Source organism: Olea europaea, chromosome 1 (assembly GCF_002742605.1).
Source record: "Olea europaea var. sylvestris chromosome 1, O_europaea_v1, whole genome shotgun sequence".
Taxonomy (NCBI): domain Eukaryota; kingdom Viridiplantae; phylum Streptophyta; class Magnoliopsida; order Lamiales; family Oleaceae; genus Olea; species Olea europaea.
This window is the reverse complement of record NC_036237.1, coordinates 6121178-6137792: the sequence shown is the minus strand read 5'-3', so window position 1 is coordinate 6137792 and position 16615 is coordinate 6121178. Positions and strand designations below refer to the sequence as shown.

General features: G+C 34.5%; 2 protein-coding genes across 2 annotated transcripts; one reads left to right on the top strand and one right to left on the bottom strand.

The window, feature by feature from the left end:
• The first annotated feature begins 7446 nt into the window (after positions 1 to 7446).
• Positions 7447 to 9086, top strand: LOC111385800 (protein phosphatase 2C 37-like). Its single transcript, XM_023010244.1, has 2 exons — positions 7447 to 8054; positions 8136 to 9086. The coding sequence occupies exons 1-2, from the start codon at positions 7620 to 7622 to the stop codon at positions 8889 to 8891; spliced, it is 1191 nt and encodes a 396-aa protein (XP_022866012.1). The 5' UTR covers positions 7447 to 7619; the 3' UTR covers positions 8892 to 9086.
• A 999-nt stretch (positions 9087 to 10085) lies between these two features.
• LOC111385713 (probable methyltransferase PMT11) lies at positions 10086 to 16023 on the bottom strand. The gene is made up of 9 exons (XM_023010158.1): positions 15094 to 16023; positions 14580 to 14729; positions 14221 to 14491; positions 13354 to 13464; positions 12892 to 13051; positions 11535 to 11792; positions 11297 to 11419; positions 10899 to 10976; positions 10086 to 10629 (listed from the first exon to the last, which is right to left on the bottom strand). The coding sequence occupies exons 1-9, from the start codon at positions 15793 to 15795 to the stop codon at positions 10422 to 10424; spliced, it is 2061 nt and encodes a 686-aa protein (XP_022865926.1). The 5' UTR covers positions 15796 to 16023; the 3' UTR covers positions 10086 to 10421.
• Between the last annotated feature and the right edge of the window lie 592 nt (positions 16024 to 16615).

The window sequence follows — 16615 nt, the reverse complement described above, 5'->3', positions numbered from 1 at the left end:
AATTTTTTTTTTTTTTTTTTTTTTTTTTTTTTTTTTTGGAGGAGATCAGGCGTGCCTTTTCAAGGATGTATTTTAGATGGTGATACCAACAGTTCTTGTCTCTCACTGTGCAGTAATTTCACGGTTTATAATGCTTTACGCATGGTATTCATCTATATAGTTTTTTTTTTTTTGGAATTTATATCTGATTATGGAATGCATTTAATGGAAAACATGTGAAAGGGTCATTCAAGTTATTCTTTAGTTACAGATTGACTTTGAATGCTAATTATAGAAACCAGTATTTTTAGTCATATTTATCAGTTAGTGTAGTATTTTTGAAAAAAACTTCTCACTACATGGTAAGATGTGAATAAGTTTTATATTCTGATGCATATATGAAAATTTCTCTCAAAAAAACCTGCACAACCCCGAATAGGGGTAAAAAAGGAAACCTGCCCGTCCCCAGGGCACATCTACAAATGGTAAAAAGGAGGGTGAAGAAATTTAGCTTTGCTTGAGGCTGCTGCGTCAAGAGTTCGAATCCTGAAATATGGATTTGGCTCTTGGATAAGTGCAAGTGTACAAGAAGCCTTCCACCCTATACCATTGGAGGCATAACCTGCAATTTACCTCCCTCACGATACTCCAGGATAGGGGTGGTGGGGGACCCTTAAGGTTAGAGTTTAACCTTTAAAAAAGGAAACCTGCCCCTATTGGTTGGTGGGACCGGGGGTGGGGTGAGGAAAGAGAAAAAAAAATAATAATAATAATTTATTTCTAGACAATTCATCCCGTTAAAAATTCATTTTGAATTTATATTTTATTCTCTAATAATAGTATAGCTAGGGATTTTGAAAAAAAAAAAAAATTAAACGGGATAACAAATGAGGTAAAAAGTTGCCCCATCTAAGGCGGGGGGCAGGCGGAGTTTGGGCGAGACAAGACCTGCCCCTCTGCCATCCTATTTTTTCCTAACATCTTTACGTTAGACAAAGTTTGACAAACATTTTTTTAATTATAAACTCATCAATTTCATTTTAAATCACATAATTTTTTATTCAATTTACAATTCTTATAATTTTTAATCATAAGTTTCATGGAATTCACAAGCTTATAATCTCAAAAAACTTTGTTAAAAGCTTAGTTTGTATTTTTTTTCCTTGAAATTTAACTATTAAAAATATTATTTATAATTTGATGAAGATATACACTTTTTTTTACTCATATTCATAAACGATTAAGAAATATTCAAGCTTTTTTTTTTAACAATTTTGAAAAATTCATAATTATTATCAATTTATTTATCACTTATTTTTTATTTATAATTTAAACCATTTATAAACACTTCCAAACATGCTTTAAACATTTAATTTAGACTTTTGAATACTTAAAAAGTCTTTTAAAATTCAAAATAAGGTTCTCAAAAAAAATAAAAATTTTCAATACATTGGCCTGTGAAAATATTTTATTGTTCTGGCATGCCATCGTCTTACACTATTATGTACTTACATTTTTTGTTGTCGATAGTTAATTAGCACATTTAGCGTGTTATTATTGTTTTTAATTAAAATTAAGAACAAATATTGTCGTAATTTTGTATTTATTATTTAATTCTTACTTAATCTTGTTACGATTTTCTAGCGAACTCTTGGACAGAAATCATCATCAGAATTATGAGATGCTAATTAATAAAGATTAATTATAAAAAAATGTGACAAAAAAAAGTTTGTACCGTAAGAGCAACGTTTGAGGACCTTTAGTACAATTGAAAAATAATTTATAATTTTCACGAATCTAACTACCCTTTTATTTTAGTTAAATTATATTAAATGCCTTTTTAAAGCTAATTAATTTTCTTTTAATTATTATATGACTTTTACATCTAACCAAGAAATAAATTATATTCTTAATTTATTGGTTTTGATATACCAAATTAATGTCTTATTAATGTAAATATTCTTGTCAAAATAGAATAATACAAATTTTATTGTGAAAATATGTAATTTAAACGTGTTCAAAGTCAACCCTTAAAGTTGCCTATAAGTAAATTTTATAACTAGTTGGAATTTGAATTTATGTAAAATTGATGTAGATATTTTAATTTTACACAATAACATTAATATTTATACAGACATGAGTTTTAGAAATAGCTATGAATTAACTTCCTCAGTGACTATATTTCAACTCCAAATCGATGGGTCCAAATCCAACTGAGAATTCACCCTTTTTGTTGTCCTTTTTCTTGTTATTGTCATGCTTTTTTTCAGTCCCACTTCAATTATATATGTCAGTTTCCTCTTTCAACTTCATATTATAATAACCTCTCTTTTTTTTTTTTACGAGGGAACCTGCAACCGCTACCCTACAAGTGCGCATTGGATAAACCCTCGAACTGATACAATAGCCTACAAATCATGCCACCTAGGTAAACCACACTAAGCAAATCAGTGCGACAGACTTAACTAAGAAAGTGTTGGTAGGAAAAATCGAACTCGTGACCAAAGGCCTTCGCACTCACCTACTCCACCAAGTCGAACACCCCATAAGCGGCCTATATTATAATATCTTGTTAGCAAGATGAACGGTAAAAAGATAACGAAATTAAAGTTTCATCAATTGCATCATATGTATGGTACCTATATAGGGTACCAAGTAGTAAAATTTTAGACAGCATTTAGAAAGTAAAATTGATTTTAAGTCCTTATTTGATTTCTATTGTTTTTAAAATGCATTATCTCTATTTTTTTAATTATATATTTTTCAATAAAATAATATTATACATAAATTCAAAAATTTTCGTATTTTTTAATTATAAATTTTCCATTGATCTACTATTTTACAATGTATTCTTATATTATAATATAGCTCAAACAGAAGTGTGTACAAATTTTAGTGAGAATATATTATGATATGGTGCATAACAACGAAGTCGAAGGTGAGACCTAAAAAATTCCAAGAATGTGAAAAGAATATACTTTCTTCATCCTATAAAGATAAAAAAAAATTCTGCCAGTCTCAAATTATAGGTCAATTTCCTTATTTGGAGCATAAATATTTTTTTAATTTTCTAAGATATTCCTATATGCGTTGTTATCAATAAATATAAACTACTTATATTATTTAATCTAAGCGTATACTTGAAAAAATGTTTTAAAAAAAATCCCTTGTTTGGTCTTTATTATTTTTAAAATACATTTTCTCTCTCTTATATTTAACTACACATTTTTCAATAAGATAATATTACGTGCAAATTCAAAACTTTTCCTTCTTTTTTATCACACATTCTTAATTAATCTACTACTTTAAAATGCATTCTTAGACAAAAGGGGCTCAAACGGGATATTACCCTTGTTTGGTGGCCTTTAGATTTTCAAAAATATAGTTTTGAATAGTATTTTTTGAAAAATGTGTAGTTAAAAAGTAAGTAAATATTTTGGATTTATGTGTAAAATAATGTGTGAACGTGTGATTAAAAAAGTTATAAAAATAAATTAAAGTAAAGCGAATCAAACAGTGACCTAATTATATTAATTCTATTTTCTGATATGTGTGAAAATGAAAAAAAAAAATCTGAAAAATCTATAATTGGAGGAAGGAAGGAAATAATTTGTAGGCTTCTAGAATTAGCCCACAACCAAGAAGTCCAAACATAAAGATGACAGCAGGCCCATTAGTTTAGAGCCTTTTACTCCATGGGCCCTCGATCCACTTGCTTTGACTCTCCCGTACTTCATCATGAAATTCATCAACAGATCAAATCAATCGCTATCTCACTCTATTGACAGATGAAAATTATTCCAAGAAAAACATAATATTTTTGATTTCCTGCACCAATGTTTCCAAATTAGTCAAACTTCATACCTTTTCGACATAAACCATATATCTTTGAGAGGCAGACATTAGGTAACAGACTGTTGGCACAGCTTTGGCACCCCAGGTTAGCCAACCCCTCACACGGTTCGACATGCCAATGTCTAAGTAAACACACAATAGACTCTGGATGAAATGTTGCGACTCTATAGTATATGATGATACATTTAGTATATTTTTTATAATTTAGGTCATAAATCAATTGTTAACAATCATTTCGTATTACAAGGGTATGTGACACTTAACTTCACAGAAGAGAAGAAAATATCACTTTAACTTAATCAGTAAATAAATGAATCATTGAGAGTAATTGATACGTGGGTGAAAATTTTTGCATAGGCTTCAGTTTCGTGAGACTGTCAACCTCCGGTTGTATTTTAGTCATTATGCTATTCCTTTATATTCACTATCTATATTGTTGGTTTTGACATGGCTTAACATTATGTTCCAGACTAACGAAGAAAGAAAGGCATAATAGTGTTGTGTACGTCATCGAAGAATACTATCAGATAGAGCCTCGTGTTTTCAGTATCTCAACACATCAATTTTTATTAACAAATGAAAGTCAAAAAATTTGAACCTAATCTATAACCATTCAGGTTGCGGTTGGTTTGGCCTTTTTGGGCCATTTTCCGTTTTTTGTTTTCGAAAACGAGGAAAACGCGTTTGGCCCGTTCTTTTCGAAAATGCATTTTCGAAAACGAGTAAAAATTTATAACTGAAAACGTAAAACGACTTTTTATCATTTTGAACGTTTTCAGTTATAAATTCTCAAAACACGAAAACGCCCAAAACTCACCGTTTTCGGGGAAAACTAAAAATCATTTTGAAACTGAAAATAGAAAATGCAAGACTAAACCAACCGCACCATAAGAGTTTTGTTTTTCTAATAAGCGTAGTATAGAAAGTCCTTTAGTTAGTCTAAGATCTCTATATAAAAGTTACATTATTTCTCTTATATAGTCAGTATTTCATTTCTTTTTCCATGAATTTTCCTCATTACATATGAAATTTGACTGTAACTAATCACCACAATTTTCACATTTTGCAAAGAAACTCAGGTTTGGTTAAACAGTTTCACTGGTTTGATGTGACACCTGGCTGATTCGGGTCATGGCCAGTTGAATTGTTAATTGGATCAAATCTGGTTCGGGTCATGACCTTTAATTGGACTTATTTTTATAATTTCAATTAAATTGATGTTTTAGTATTACTCCGCTCTAAAATATAGATTTTTTGCGGACTCCCAATAGTATTGAATTATGTATTGAAGTTCCTAGACATGTTAACACTGTACTTCCATCCAATCTAACTTGCATTTCATCTTCATCGATTGGCATTGTCGAGCAACCACATGTCAACATTTTCTTTGTCTAGTTGTTTCACAATTGATGCGTGCCGATTCAATCAACTATATATGCAAACTTTTTATTGTTTTTGGGTGTTCTACACGACTAGCTAGTTTCAAGCCATGTGAAGACAAGGTGTGTTAATCAATGAATTTATATCAAAAATTGAAAAAGAGTAAGAACTTATACCAAATTCTCTTAAAGTACGTGATGATATATAGACACTCTCTAATTTCAAAAAATGAAAGAGGTACTTTGTAAAACTAGTAACATATAATCCCCTTTTACCTTTTAAGACTTCTGATAAATTTGGAAAAAATAAATTGAAGTGCCTAATATTCTACTTATTAATTTAGCCTATATTTGACCTCCATTTTTTCAAAAATTCATCTTCAATCATACATTCTTCCATAAAATAATTTTACACTTGAATTGACTTTTTTTTTTTATTTTTTAACCACACATTTACTAAAAAATTATTATTCCAAAATACACTTCCAATCCCCTTGGAAAAAAAAAAGAAAGAAATTCGAAAGGCAAACAGTTGATATTAATACTACACAGTTTATGTTGTCTTTTCATCAATAATATTTTAATTTCTTTTGGCCAATTGATTTTCTCAAAAAATTAAGTAATGTAGGATTAATCACACACTGAAATATTTATATGCGACAATTATTATCAAATCTTAAATATATATAAGGATTAACCTTTCATTTATATGGTCGATGATAATATAGGGTCTCTTTACAATTCCGTATAAATTGGCTATTCTATTTTACAGATAGGGTAGAGGAGCACATTCAGATCTTGTTTATCTATTAGTTTTCACTTCTTTTCATAGTGGGGCATAAAAGTTTGACGGCTTGCAAAGCTCATAATCTTGAGGTCAAGGGTTCAAATCCTATCTCCATAATATCTCTTTTTTTTTTTTTATTAAACAAAAGGGGGGTTGACTCTGTTAACTTGTAATTAATTACCCCCTAAAGAGGGTGGTAGAAAAGGAAAAAAAGAAGAAGGGATAGACTCGCAACACTAAAATGTATAACCTAATAATGTTGCGGGCGCACAATTAAATATCAATCGTATTTTAAAATAAATGATAATTAATTCAATGAAACATACTTGTTGCAGCAACAATTACCTCCAATGTTAGTAATTTTCAATTGCAACAAAAATAATTAACATATATTTACCTAAAAACGAGGCTAAAAAAGAATAGTGATCGTTATGTTTAAAGGTTGAACCCCAACCTTAAAGACCCCTACCTTCCCGTCCCTAAAGTTTTGTGAGGGAGATAAATCGCGGGATGTGCCCCAACAGGTCAAGGAACAAGAACTGTCTGTACATTGCGCCTATAAAGAGTTCAATTTCATGTCTCAAGAATCGAACCCTCACACAGTAACTGTTAACAAAATATGAGATAATCTCACTCCTATTATTAGCACCACTGAACGATGCCTGATAATAGTGATCGTTACGTTTGGTAAGACGGCTAATGGAGTGACTAATACTGAAAATATTGTGATTGAGACGGATTAAAGTTAGGTTCAATTGATGTTCCACAGTTCCACTAACCAAAATAATATAAAATAGTGTGAGGACATAGTTTGGCCTTTTTGGAGAAAGAAAGAAAGATATTTTGGGCAACACAGCTAGGGTTTGCAGCTTCATCAGGTCCACGTAAGTGATGGACACGTGTCAAGTGCAAAGTTAAAATAGATTTCAGATGTTGACTTCTTTTCATGTACGTGTCATAATATCCTTTACTTACCTTGACGCTTTTGCTGCATTCATTGGGATGATTACTCCCAACACACACACACTTGCTTATTTTACACCCTTATTTTAAGAGAGTGACATCACGCGCTATTAGGAGAATCTCGTACGCCACGATCCTGTCACGTGTCATAATCCTCTTTGAAACCCGTACACTTCAATTTCCTGAAGAACTCTAAAAAAATTAAATTAAAAGAAAAAGGAATAACAGAGAAAGAGGAGTCCTCCCCTGGGCCTGGACCACATGCGCGTCACAGATGAACTCTGTTTTGATAATGTCGTGGTGGTTTCTAATTGGTCCACGTAGACAGATAAAAGGACGGCCAAGATCATTCATGTTTCGACGTCACACCAACTGTACATGTGTCGGATACAGTCTGCCCTTGACGGTGACGGGCAGCTGCCCGCAACACGTCATCACCCTACTTCAATCAAACCATAATGTGGTCTCCCCCTCAACTCTCCAAAAAGCTTCATTTACTGGGTCTGCACCAGATTTTCGTATCTTTTTTTGTTTCGTCTGTCTACTGATTTCTTCATCCTTTTCTCTTTCTCTTCACCAGGATAGAACTGTTTCACTATTATATTACCATTCAAGTACAAAGCTCTCGTCCCATACTTCTACGAGACTGATATTCCATGGCGGGTATGTGCTGTGAGGTGAATATTGGTGAGACAGAGACGACTGTACCTGGAGACCGGAGTTCAAAATCCGGTAGGAGGAAAACGGAAATTCACCAGTTAAAGTTTCTACGCACCGATTCCTCGGCGGATCCGCCGCTAGAGAACGTTAAAAATAAAAGGCAGAAGATAAAGGTAACTGTCCCCGTTTCACCTCCTTGTGAGTGCATAAACGCAATTCAGAATCTCCAAGTAAAGGAGAAACAGCTTGAAACCGTAACTGAGCTCAATCGGGTTCTGGAGTGGCCAAAATTCGGCGTGACGTCGGTTTGTGGAAGAAGAAGAGAGATGGAAGATGCAGTGGCAATTCACCCTTGTTTCTGTGGCAAAATCAATGATATCTCAACTGGATTACATTTCTTTGGAGTATATGATGGCCATGGCTGCTCACATGTGAGTAATTATTAATTACTATAAATTATTTTTAAACTTCTGAACAAGTTGATGAATTTATTTTGATTTGCGTGTTTATAGGTGGCGACCAAGTGCAAAGAACGAATGCATGAAATAGTGAAAGACGAGCTCAAAAGTGGGGAGGATCCTTCATGGAACGAAATTATGTTCAAGAGTTTTATAAAAATGGACAAGGAGGTAACAGAATGGTCTACTAATGGAGCTCCCACCTCTACTTGCAGATGTGAGCTTCAAACTCCTCATTGTGATGCCGTTGGATCCACAGCCGTTGTGGCGGCGGTAACGCCTGACAAAATTATCGTTTCTAATTGCGGTGATTCTCGCGCCGTCCTTTGCAGGAACGGTGTTGCAATTCCCCTTTCAACCGATCATAAGCCTGATCGACCCGATGAGCTTGATCGAATTAACCAAGCTGGTGGCCGGGTCATTTTCTGGGATGGGCCTAGAGTTCTTGGTGTATTGGCGATGTCTCGAGCGATCGGAGATAACTATTTGAAGCCATATGTGATCCCGGAGCCGGACGTGACTATAACAGAGAGGACAGCGGACGATGAATGTTTGATCTTGGCTAGTGATGGGCTGTGGGATGTGGTTACGAATGAGGTGGCGTGTGGAGTGGCGCGTATGTGTCTTCGGTCCCGGAAGCCTTCATACCCATCGCAATCTCCAGGCAATGAAACAACAGTGACCGCTGCTGGTGAGAGCTCCGACAAGGCATGTTCAGACGCGTCAATTCTTTTGACTAAGTTGGCCTTGGCCCGTCATAGCAGCGATAACGTTAGTGTTGTCGTGGTTGATTTGAGGAAGGAACTATAGAGATTTACCCATTTTTACGTTTGACACGAATGTGGTAGTTACGGAATTTCTCCGGCTTCCTTGAAGAAGGAAAGAATGAAAATGAAGAAAAAAATTCTAAAAATATGAACTTTATGTAATAATTTTCTGTGTAATCTCGATTCACATTTTGTGGATGTTAACTCCAATGAAGAATTGTGCATTTCGATCCAGCAACTCATGAAAGAAAAATCGTCATCCCATTCAACCTAAATGTTATATCATCCATTATTTTATGGCATATAAACTGAAACATCAAATTCTCTTCAATCTTTGAAGGTCAAGACCTGGAAAATATTGGCCTGGACCGGCAGGGTCAGCTTTAATCAAATAAGAGAGGCTGAAGCTCGATCCAAGATCCAGCATGGGCTTAACCTGGAGCTTAAAATCTAGAGAGAATAGGCTTGACCTGAGGATCAACTTTGGCTTAGTGGAATAATCTCGGCATTAGACTACATTGGGGTTGCTAGGATAGGCTCGACCTTGATCTTAGCTTTTGGAGACATGAAACTAACTGCATCGAAGTTTGACGTTATCATCATTCCGATGATCAAACGGATGTATGCAATGAGGCTATATATTGAAATCTTGAGAGAACAATGCCCTATGTACAGGGTACTGTTCTACAGGGGCTTCCGGCTCCCTCACTGTAGATCGACCTGCATTAAAAAGAAAAATGAAAATTGTGCGGGCCCCGTCCTTGTGTGTGCCTTGGTCGAGCCCTGTGAAAATGTCCCCTATAAGTAAAGCATCGTCCATCTCGAGATCCTATCTAGACTCCGAGTTCACACCTCAACTTTTAGGCCATACTCAGCTTCATTAATGCATGATTATCATGTGGCTACCTCAAGTTTCTGTGTCCCTAAGGTCGTGGTAGTTTCCATGAGGATATTGGAAACATCGAGCACGTTAATCTCAAGGTCAGGTTCGGAGTGTTGGATTTTTGATCTTATTGCATATCAATTATGTGTTTTTTTTAGTCACTTGGATCAATAGGAATGATGAGCAATGATGATGATTTTGAATTCAAGGAACTAGATTAGGTTCAACTGTTGAAATAGTACTTTAAAAAAATAATAATAATAATACTAATAATAATACACTAGAAGCCCGGATGATCCATAGACGAAGCGGCTCATGTCCAAATTCGAACACTTTTTTGTAAAATAATGAGAATAAAGGTTCAAATTCAAACACATTTTTATAAAATGAGAATAAATAATAACAAATTTGTTTACAACTGTTTTACAATATTCAGCAGAACGAATATGAAAACTGGAGCCTGGCACATATTTGACAATTACATAAATGGCAAAATATAAAAATTCTATTAAATATGACCACAGAGAGCTATCTCATACACAAACTGCTATACAAGTGACACCATTCACTCCTAATGGAATGTTTGAAGCTCAATTTGCAATGGAGTCGCAGCTATGTTTACTCCCGCACCCTTATTCCTGCCTTGCATATACGAATAGAAGGTATGATTTGAAACCCGTGTTTTTTACTTCATGCTTGTAGGAGGCGTTTATCAGCTGTCAATATCCTATAACTGGCATGAGGGCCCTCAGACGTGTCTCGGATTGATACATGCCAACCCATGGCCGTCGCAATTTCTTGCAGTTCATCCATAACAGTAAGAGAATCACGAATGTATACACGTCCACCAGGCCTTAAAATCCGATCCATTTCAAGCATGATGGTCGAGATATTGCACCTGAGGTATAGAAACCAACAGAATTCTGACGTACAAAACATCTTCATACAACTAAAACAAAATGGACTACTTAAGCAAGATCATCTATGAAAAGATACAGATCAAATACTTTCAATTGAAATGTCAAAAAATATCACTTTTTATCCATCATGAAACAATATGAAATAAGTTATTATCGCCAACATTCAAAACTGAAATTTTTCAAGTCAACATCGTCAATATTGAAATTTACTGTCTTTGTAATTGTAGCAAATAAAGAACTAGTGTACCTTTTTTGTTCAATGGAGAACAGTCCAGCAGCATGCAGTAAATCATAGGTTCTTGGGTATGTGTCAAATGCTTCACACCTGGAAAGTGAAGTGAAACTCAATATACAAACATCTAATGACAGTTCACTTGCTCAACAATTGCAAACACAAATCCACGCCTGGAACCACCAAATATAATTAATGCACATTTTGGGTTATAAAATTGTGAAAAGGTTTCAGACATGAAGGTCGATTTCCGCATTTATTTCTTGTCCTCCCAAAATGTTTGTGGCGTTTATTTATTGGAGTTGGGAGAGCTTGGGTTAGAAATGTAAGAAAGAAAATGCGTATGAATTGTGCAATAAGGAACACGCATGAAACAATAAGAATATCATACATAACTTATGTCAAATACATACCAGTCATGCATAACTCCAATAAGACCACGGTCATATATAACGGGCAATGTATTGGGTCCACTAACAGGGACGACATTGAGAACCCAGCAATCCAATTGATTTTTGATTAGTGCTGCTGCGAATCTGCCAGAGAAACAATTATTCAGAGTGACTGAACACAAAAATTAACAAAATACTTAGTGATGTCCAATTCATAATATATAGCTGCATAATAAAATAGGAAGCAAAAAAGTAATACCCTCCAAAGCCAGCTCTCATATCCAACACATTTCTAAGTCTGAACTCCTTCCAATGTAACGCTCGTACATAGCTTTGAATTATTTCATCCCAATATCTTGATTCTGCCCTGAAAAGCTCATTCCTTGAGATGTAAGCATCAATCTGTATACTCTGGAGCCTATCTGGAGGATTCTGCAACCGTGCTGGCCAGGTGGTAATATTCGAGCCATACCCTTCCTCAGGCAATCGTGTTATACACGCCTTTAAATCAACATACCTAACATAATTGGGAGAGGAATCTATCAATACGAAGGGACAGAAAAATGCAAAGAGAGCTCTTGTAACCAACTCAGATGTATGCAAAATTTAATCATCAGCATAAAATGGAAGGCAAAGACATTCACGAGCAACATTTTACAAATTTTAAAATTAGATTCATATTAGAACAGCCCCATTAACATTTGGGATGATTTGCTGGAAACCAGTCAAACTATACTGTAACTACTTGTAGTTCTTTCACATCTCTTTCATGTAGTTTAGAAAAACAATAATTTTCAATAATTTATGGGTCATTTTTCTGAATAGAAAGCATCTCTATGCCTCAAGTTTATTACTCATATCAGCATGCATATTCAAGAACGTGAGAGAAGAATTCAAGTTTGAAAATGATTAATTTCAACCAGTCTGAAGTTGAGGGTTATATTTACTTAATCAGGTATTATACATATTTAGGAATACTCTCATGACACATTCACAAGGTAACAGCACTCCTAGAGAATCTATCCAAAACCCAGCACACATTTAGCAATATGGTAATTAAATAAAATATTCATAGCAGCTGTAGTCTTGCTACACCAATAATGAAGCACGCTCAACCTGACTATCTAATTTAGCATATTTTACCCCTAATATTATAAATCAATTTCTGTGGTTAACTGCATTTCGGATTGATAACAGCATCAGATGATACCAATGATGAGCCAAATTTGAAGAGATTTAAGTCAATTCTAATGCTTAGAGAACAAATGTTATTTCACAATATCTTGTACATTCTCTCATTTTTACAGCTACATAACAGAAGAATATAGAGCTGAACTACCATAATTCGATATTCTTTCAAAGAACCTATTGATTCTACACTCATTACATGCTAGAAAAGCATATCAATGCATGATGACATTGAACAAATTATGCTATCAATTTTTATCTTAAGATCTATCTCCCGCTCGCACCTCATTTGCATATGCATTAGTTACCGAACAGATAGATTTACCAAAAAATAATTATTAAAAAAAAAAAAACTGGAACGTCTATGTTAATCTATTGCATGTTATCACTTACAGAAAAGATAAAACAGAAAACAACACAAAATATACCAAACACTGTCTGGATCATCATCTGGATCACATAACGGTGGTTTGGTTCCTTCCACACGGCTTAAATAGCAGGTATTATTTAAGGGTTTCTGCCATATAGCAATGTACCCCTCCTTCTTAACAAGCTCCCAACAAAGACGACTAGTAAGGTTGACCATTTCTGGAAACAAGCAAAGGAAATTGGTTTAACAAAAACTGTTCTTGCTCCTAGATGGTGCGCCATCTGCTAAAGTTCAATTATGCAAGATATGATCTGGGAGCCCTTGCTCAATTTTTTATAATGTGATAACTTCAAAATATAAAATTAGATTCAAAGAAGTGGACATGAAATAGGGTGAGTTACAGAAAGCTCAAGAATTAAGCTCTGTCTCACGGATGACAAGCCCAAAAGATGAGACCGTTTGACTCGTGGATAAACTAATGATGATTCCTGAGTTGTGCACAGTTTCAATGTTCTGTTACCTTCCCATTGCTCTTCGAGAAGTGCTTCATGCTTATAAACAGGCTGTGCAGCCCAAGCAAAGTATCCTCCAGCTCGGAGAAGCCTATTGACTTCAAGTAGCAAGATCCCATCTTTGACACGGCACATGAAAAGATAAAGGAAAAAATGAGAGTTTAACATCAGTAAAGATATTTCACTGAACCAAAAATAGTACAAAATTTGAGCAGGGAAGACTTAAATAAATAATGAAATAGTATGAGCAGTATCACATGGCAAGGATGATAGATAAACATCAAGATATCTTCAAATAATGGTATCTTTCCCCCGTCCAGTGCAACAAGATGTTGTGATATGAATTGAAACAATTATTTCAAAACCAACAACCCTAACACTATGATTTTTCATGAAAGATGACCGGAATCCACAATAACTAGAAACCTATAACTGTCTTCATAATTAAGAGCCAAAATTAATATAACATGGATACCGTCATAAAATGCACAACTAAATAATTTGGACTTTTGAGACTGACATTAGAAGTTCCCTAAACTATTTTTTTGGTCACAGATTGCTCTACAGATTTATGAATTACAACCATTTACTATGATCTCAGTTTCCAGTTCAAAGGATGAATTGGTTTTAAGGGTTCCCCTGAAATTCTTTGATTTCTGGGAGTACAAAATCCCACGAACCAAATCTCATTTGAGGACTATATAGAACCTAAAGAAAATTTCAGTTGCAATTAAATTCAGTTTTATAAAATAGAAAATAATAATTGAAAACAGGAGTATAATATGCAAAGAGCATGAAGAAATCACTGAAGCTCTCTAACAATCAACAATATTAAGATAAAGTCATAAAATAGCATACAAGATACGGATACAAACCATCTCGAGTCCAATTGATTCTACATCTTGAACAATGTATCAAGTCAAATGCTTGACTTGGATACAGTAATCGTCGTGTTGCAAAAGCTGCAACCATTGCAGGCACACCACGCTCAAGTGCAAATTGAATTTGGTTCTCATGAACGTCTTTTGGAGCTACAGATAAGGTGGTAACATTTCGTGACAATAGATATGCACCAAAACTTGCCACACCACAGCCAACATCCAAAGCTACTCGGGTATGGTGGCCAAATGCGATTTCAGGGATCATCTAGACAATTATGAAAACTAGAAGACTCAAAGCCCATTCTCTATTTTACGGTACTAGCAGTTAATGTTAATTAAAACAATAGGAACACCTTCTCAATCTGATCCAAGTACTGATCTGCCCCATGTATAAACTGTGTGCCGCCTCCAGGAAACTTGAACTTGTCCTTGTTTATAGAGATCCAATTTTGACCTCCTTTATCCTCAGCTAAACGTGCATGAGGAACATTGCTAAACCAAACCTGGATGTTATTACAAGGAAAAGCCACAAAAATTCCATAAATGGATTCAAATAAAAATTCTAGTTTCACCATAAAAACACATATTATCATTCGAATCATTTGCATTTTCATTTTATACCAATTATAGCTTTTAATCTTACTTATAAATTTGAAACTAACCCACAAATAACACTATTAAGTCACATCTTTGCAGAAAAAAGCAAGTACTCATACCCATTTCTGTATACAATTACTAAGTTTCAGTACCAACTCTAAGAAATAACATTATAACTCTCAATCAAATTCTCCACTTTCTTCAACACAGAACCTAAATGAATGAAAAAAACACCAAAAACAGATCTTATCCTTGCAGAAAATAAGTTACCTCGTCACGGCTTTGGGGCCATGGAATGGGCGTCTTATATCCTTTAGGAGACGGGACCAAGCAATTCATTTCCTTGCCCTTTTCAGGGCAATGACGCTCAAAATTTTCCCCTTTCTCTGTAGATTTCAACTTCTTAATTGCCTCCTCGTTGTCCAAACAGGGAATGTACTCCCTCATACTCTCAGGGCACAATGGAAACTTGTTAACCCTAAATCTAACCTTATCTCCTTTGCCATCACTCTCCAAATCCAATGTATCATTTGCCTTCCCCCAATTCTTTACCACCTCCGTATCATACTCCCCCACCTCAAAATCCTCCGCCATCACCCCATTCTCATCCACCACCCCCATCCTTTTCACCACCGGAGTCGGCGACTGATGGAGTGGTGGTGAAACTGCTACTATGCGTTTCTGTTCTCCTTTTTCATTATTTTGGGCAGGAGAAGGGTCATTTATAAGGGAAGTAATATTGAAGACTTTATTGTGATTCGGGGAGAGGGCAACGGAGGACGGTGGCCCTGTAATTTCATTGTGATCTGGGTTTTGGTGGGTGGAGAAAAAAACGAGTTGCTGTGAAGAACCATCGGAAAAATGCTTGCCCAAGTAGAAGAAAACCACTGATACGAGTATAAATCCTGAGAATCTGATTAAAGTTACGGATTTGAACAGATCCGCGGCCCCTTCATTGCCCATTTCCTTCATATTCTGAAAGATTCAGACTTTGGATTTGCTGTTTCGAAGTGAGTTTCGTATATTATTTAGAATTTTGCTACTTGAACATAGCTTGAGAGTGAAGAAAGTGTTTGATTGAAGTGTCTTAAACGTTTTTCCTGCGGTTTCTGCTTTCGAGGGAGGGAAATGTGAAACTTTTGACGTCGTATTATTGATCAGAAGGGAAATTGGAAAAAAGTTGTTGCACTAACGAAAAGATCAGATTGGGAATGGATGGAGGGGTAAATAAGTGATTACATTACACTACAAAATTTGTTATATCACATTTTAGCTCCCGTTTGATTCTCATTATATTCAATTACATTACATTCCATTTTTCTATCTCCTATTTTCAATCACACAATCTTTCACAAAAAATATTACACGTAAATCGAAAACTTTTCATTCTTTTTCAACTATTCATTTTTCTAAAAAAACATTATTCCCCCCATTTTCATTTTCAGGAAATGGGGGTCAAACGAGGGCTTAATTATAGTTTAATTTCTCAGTCTTTATTTGTTGTAATAAATTTTTTCTAGTTTTTTTCGTTGAATTCTTATTTTCAACCTTCCATTAATTTGCATATCTCACATTTGACAATGACTTATGTCAAAATATTTAATTTTCATACTTTAAAACGAGGAAAAAAATACTTTTGTACGTACTTATTTAATGGAAAAATAAGTTGGAATACGCCATTTCAACGAACCTTTTGAACATAAATAGTTATAAAAAAATAAAATGTGTTAATTAATAAAAAGTTCGAAAATAAGAATACCATAAAAAGTCATTAGGGATATAAATGTTATAA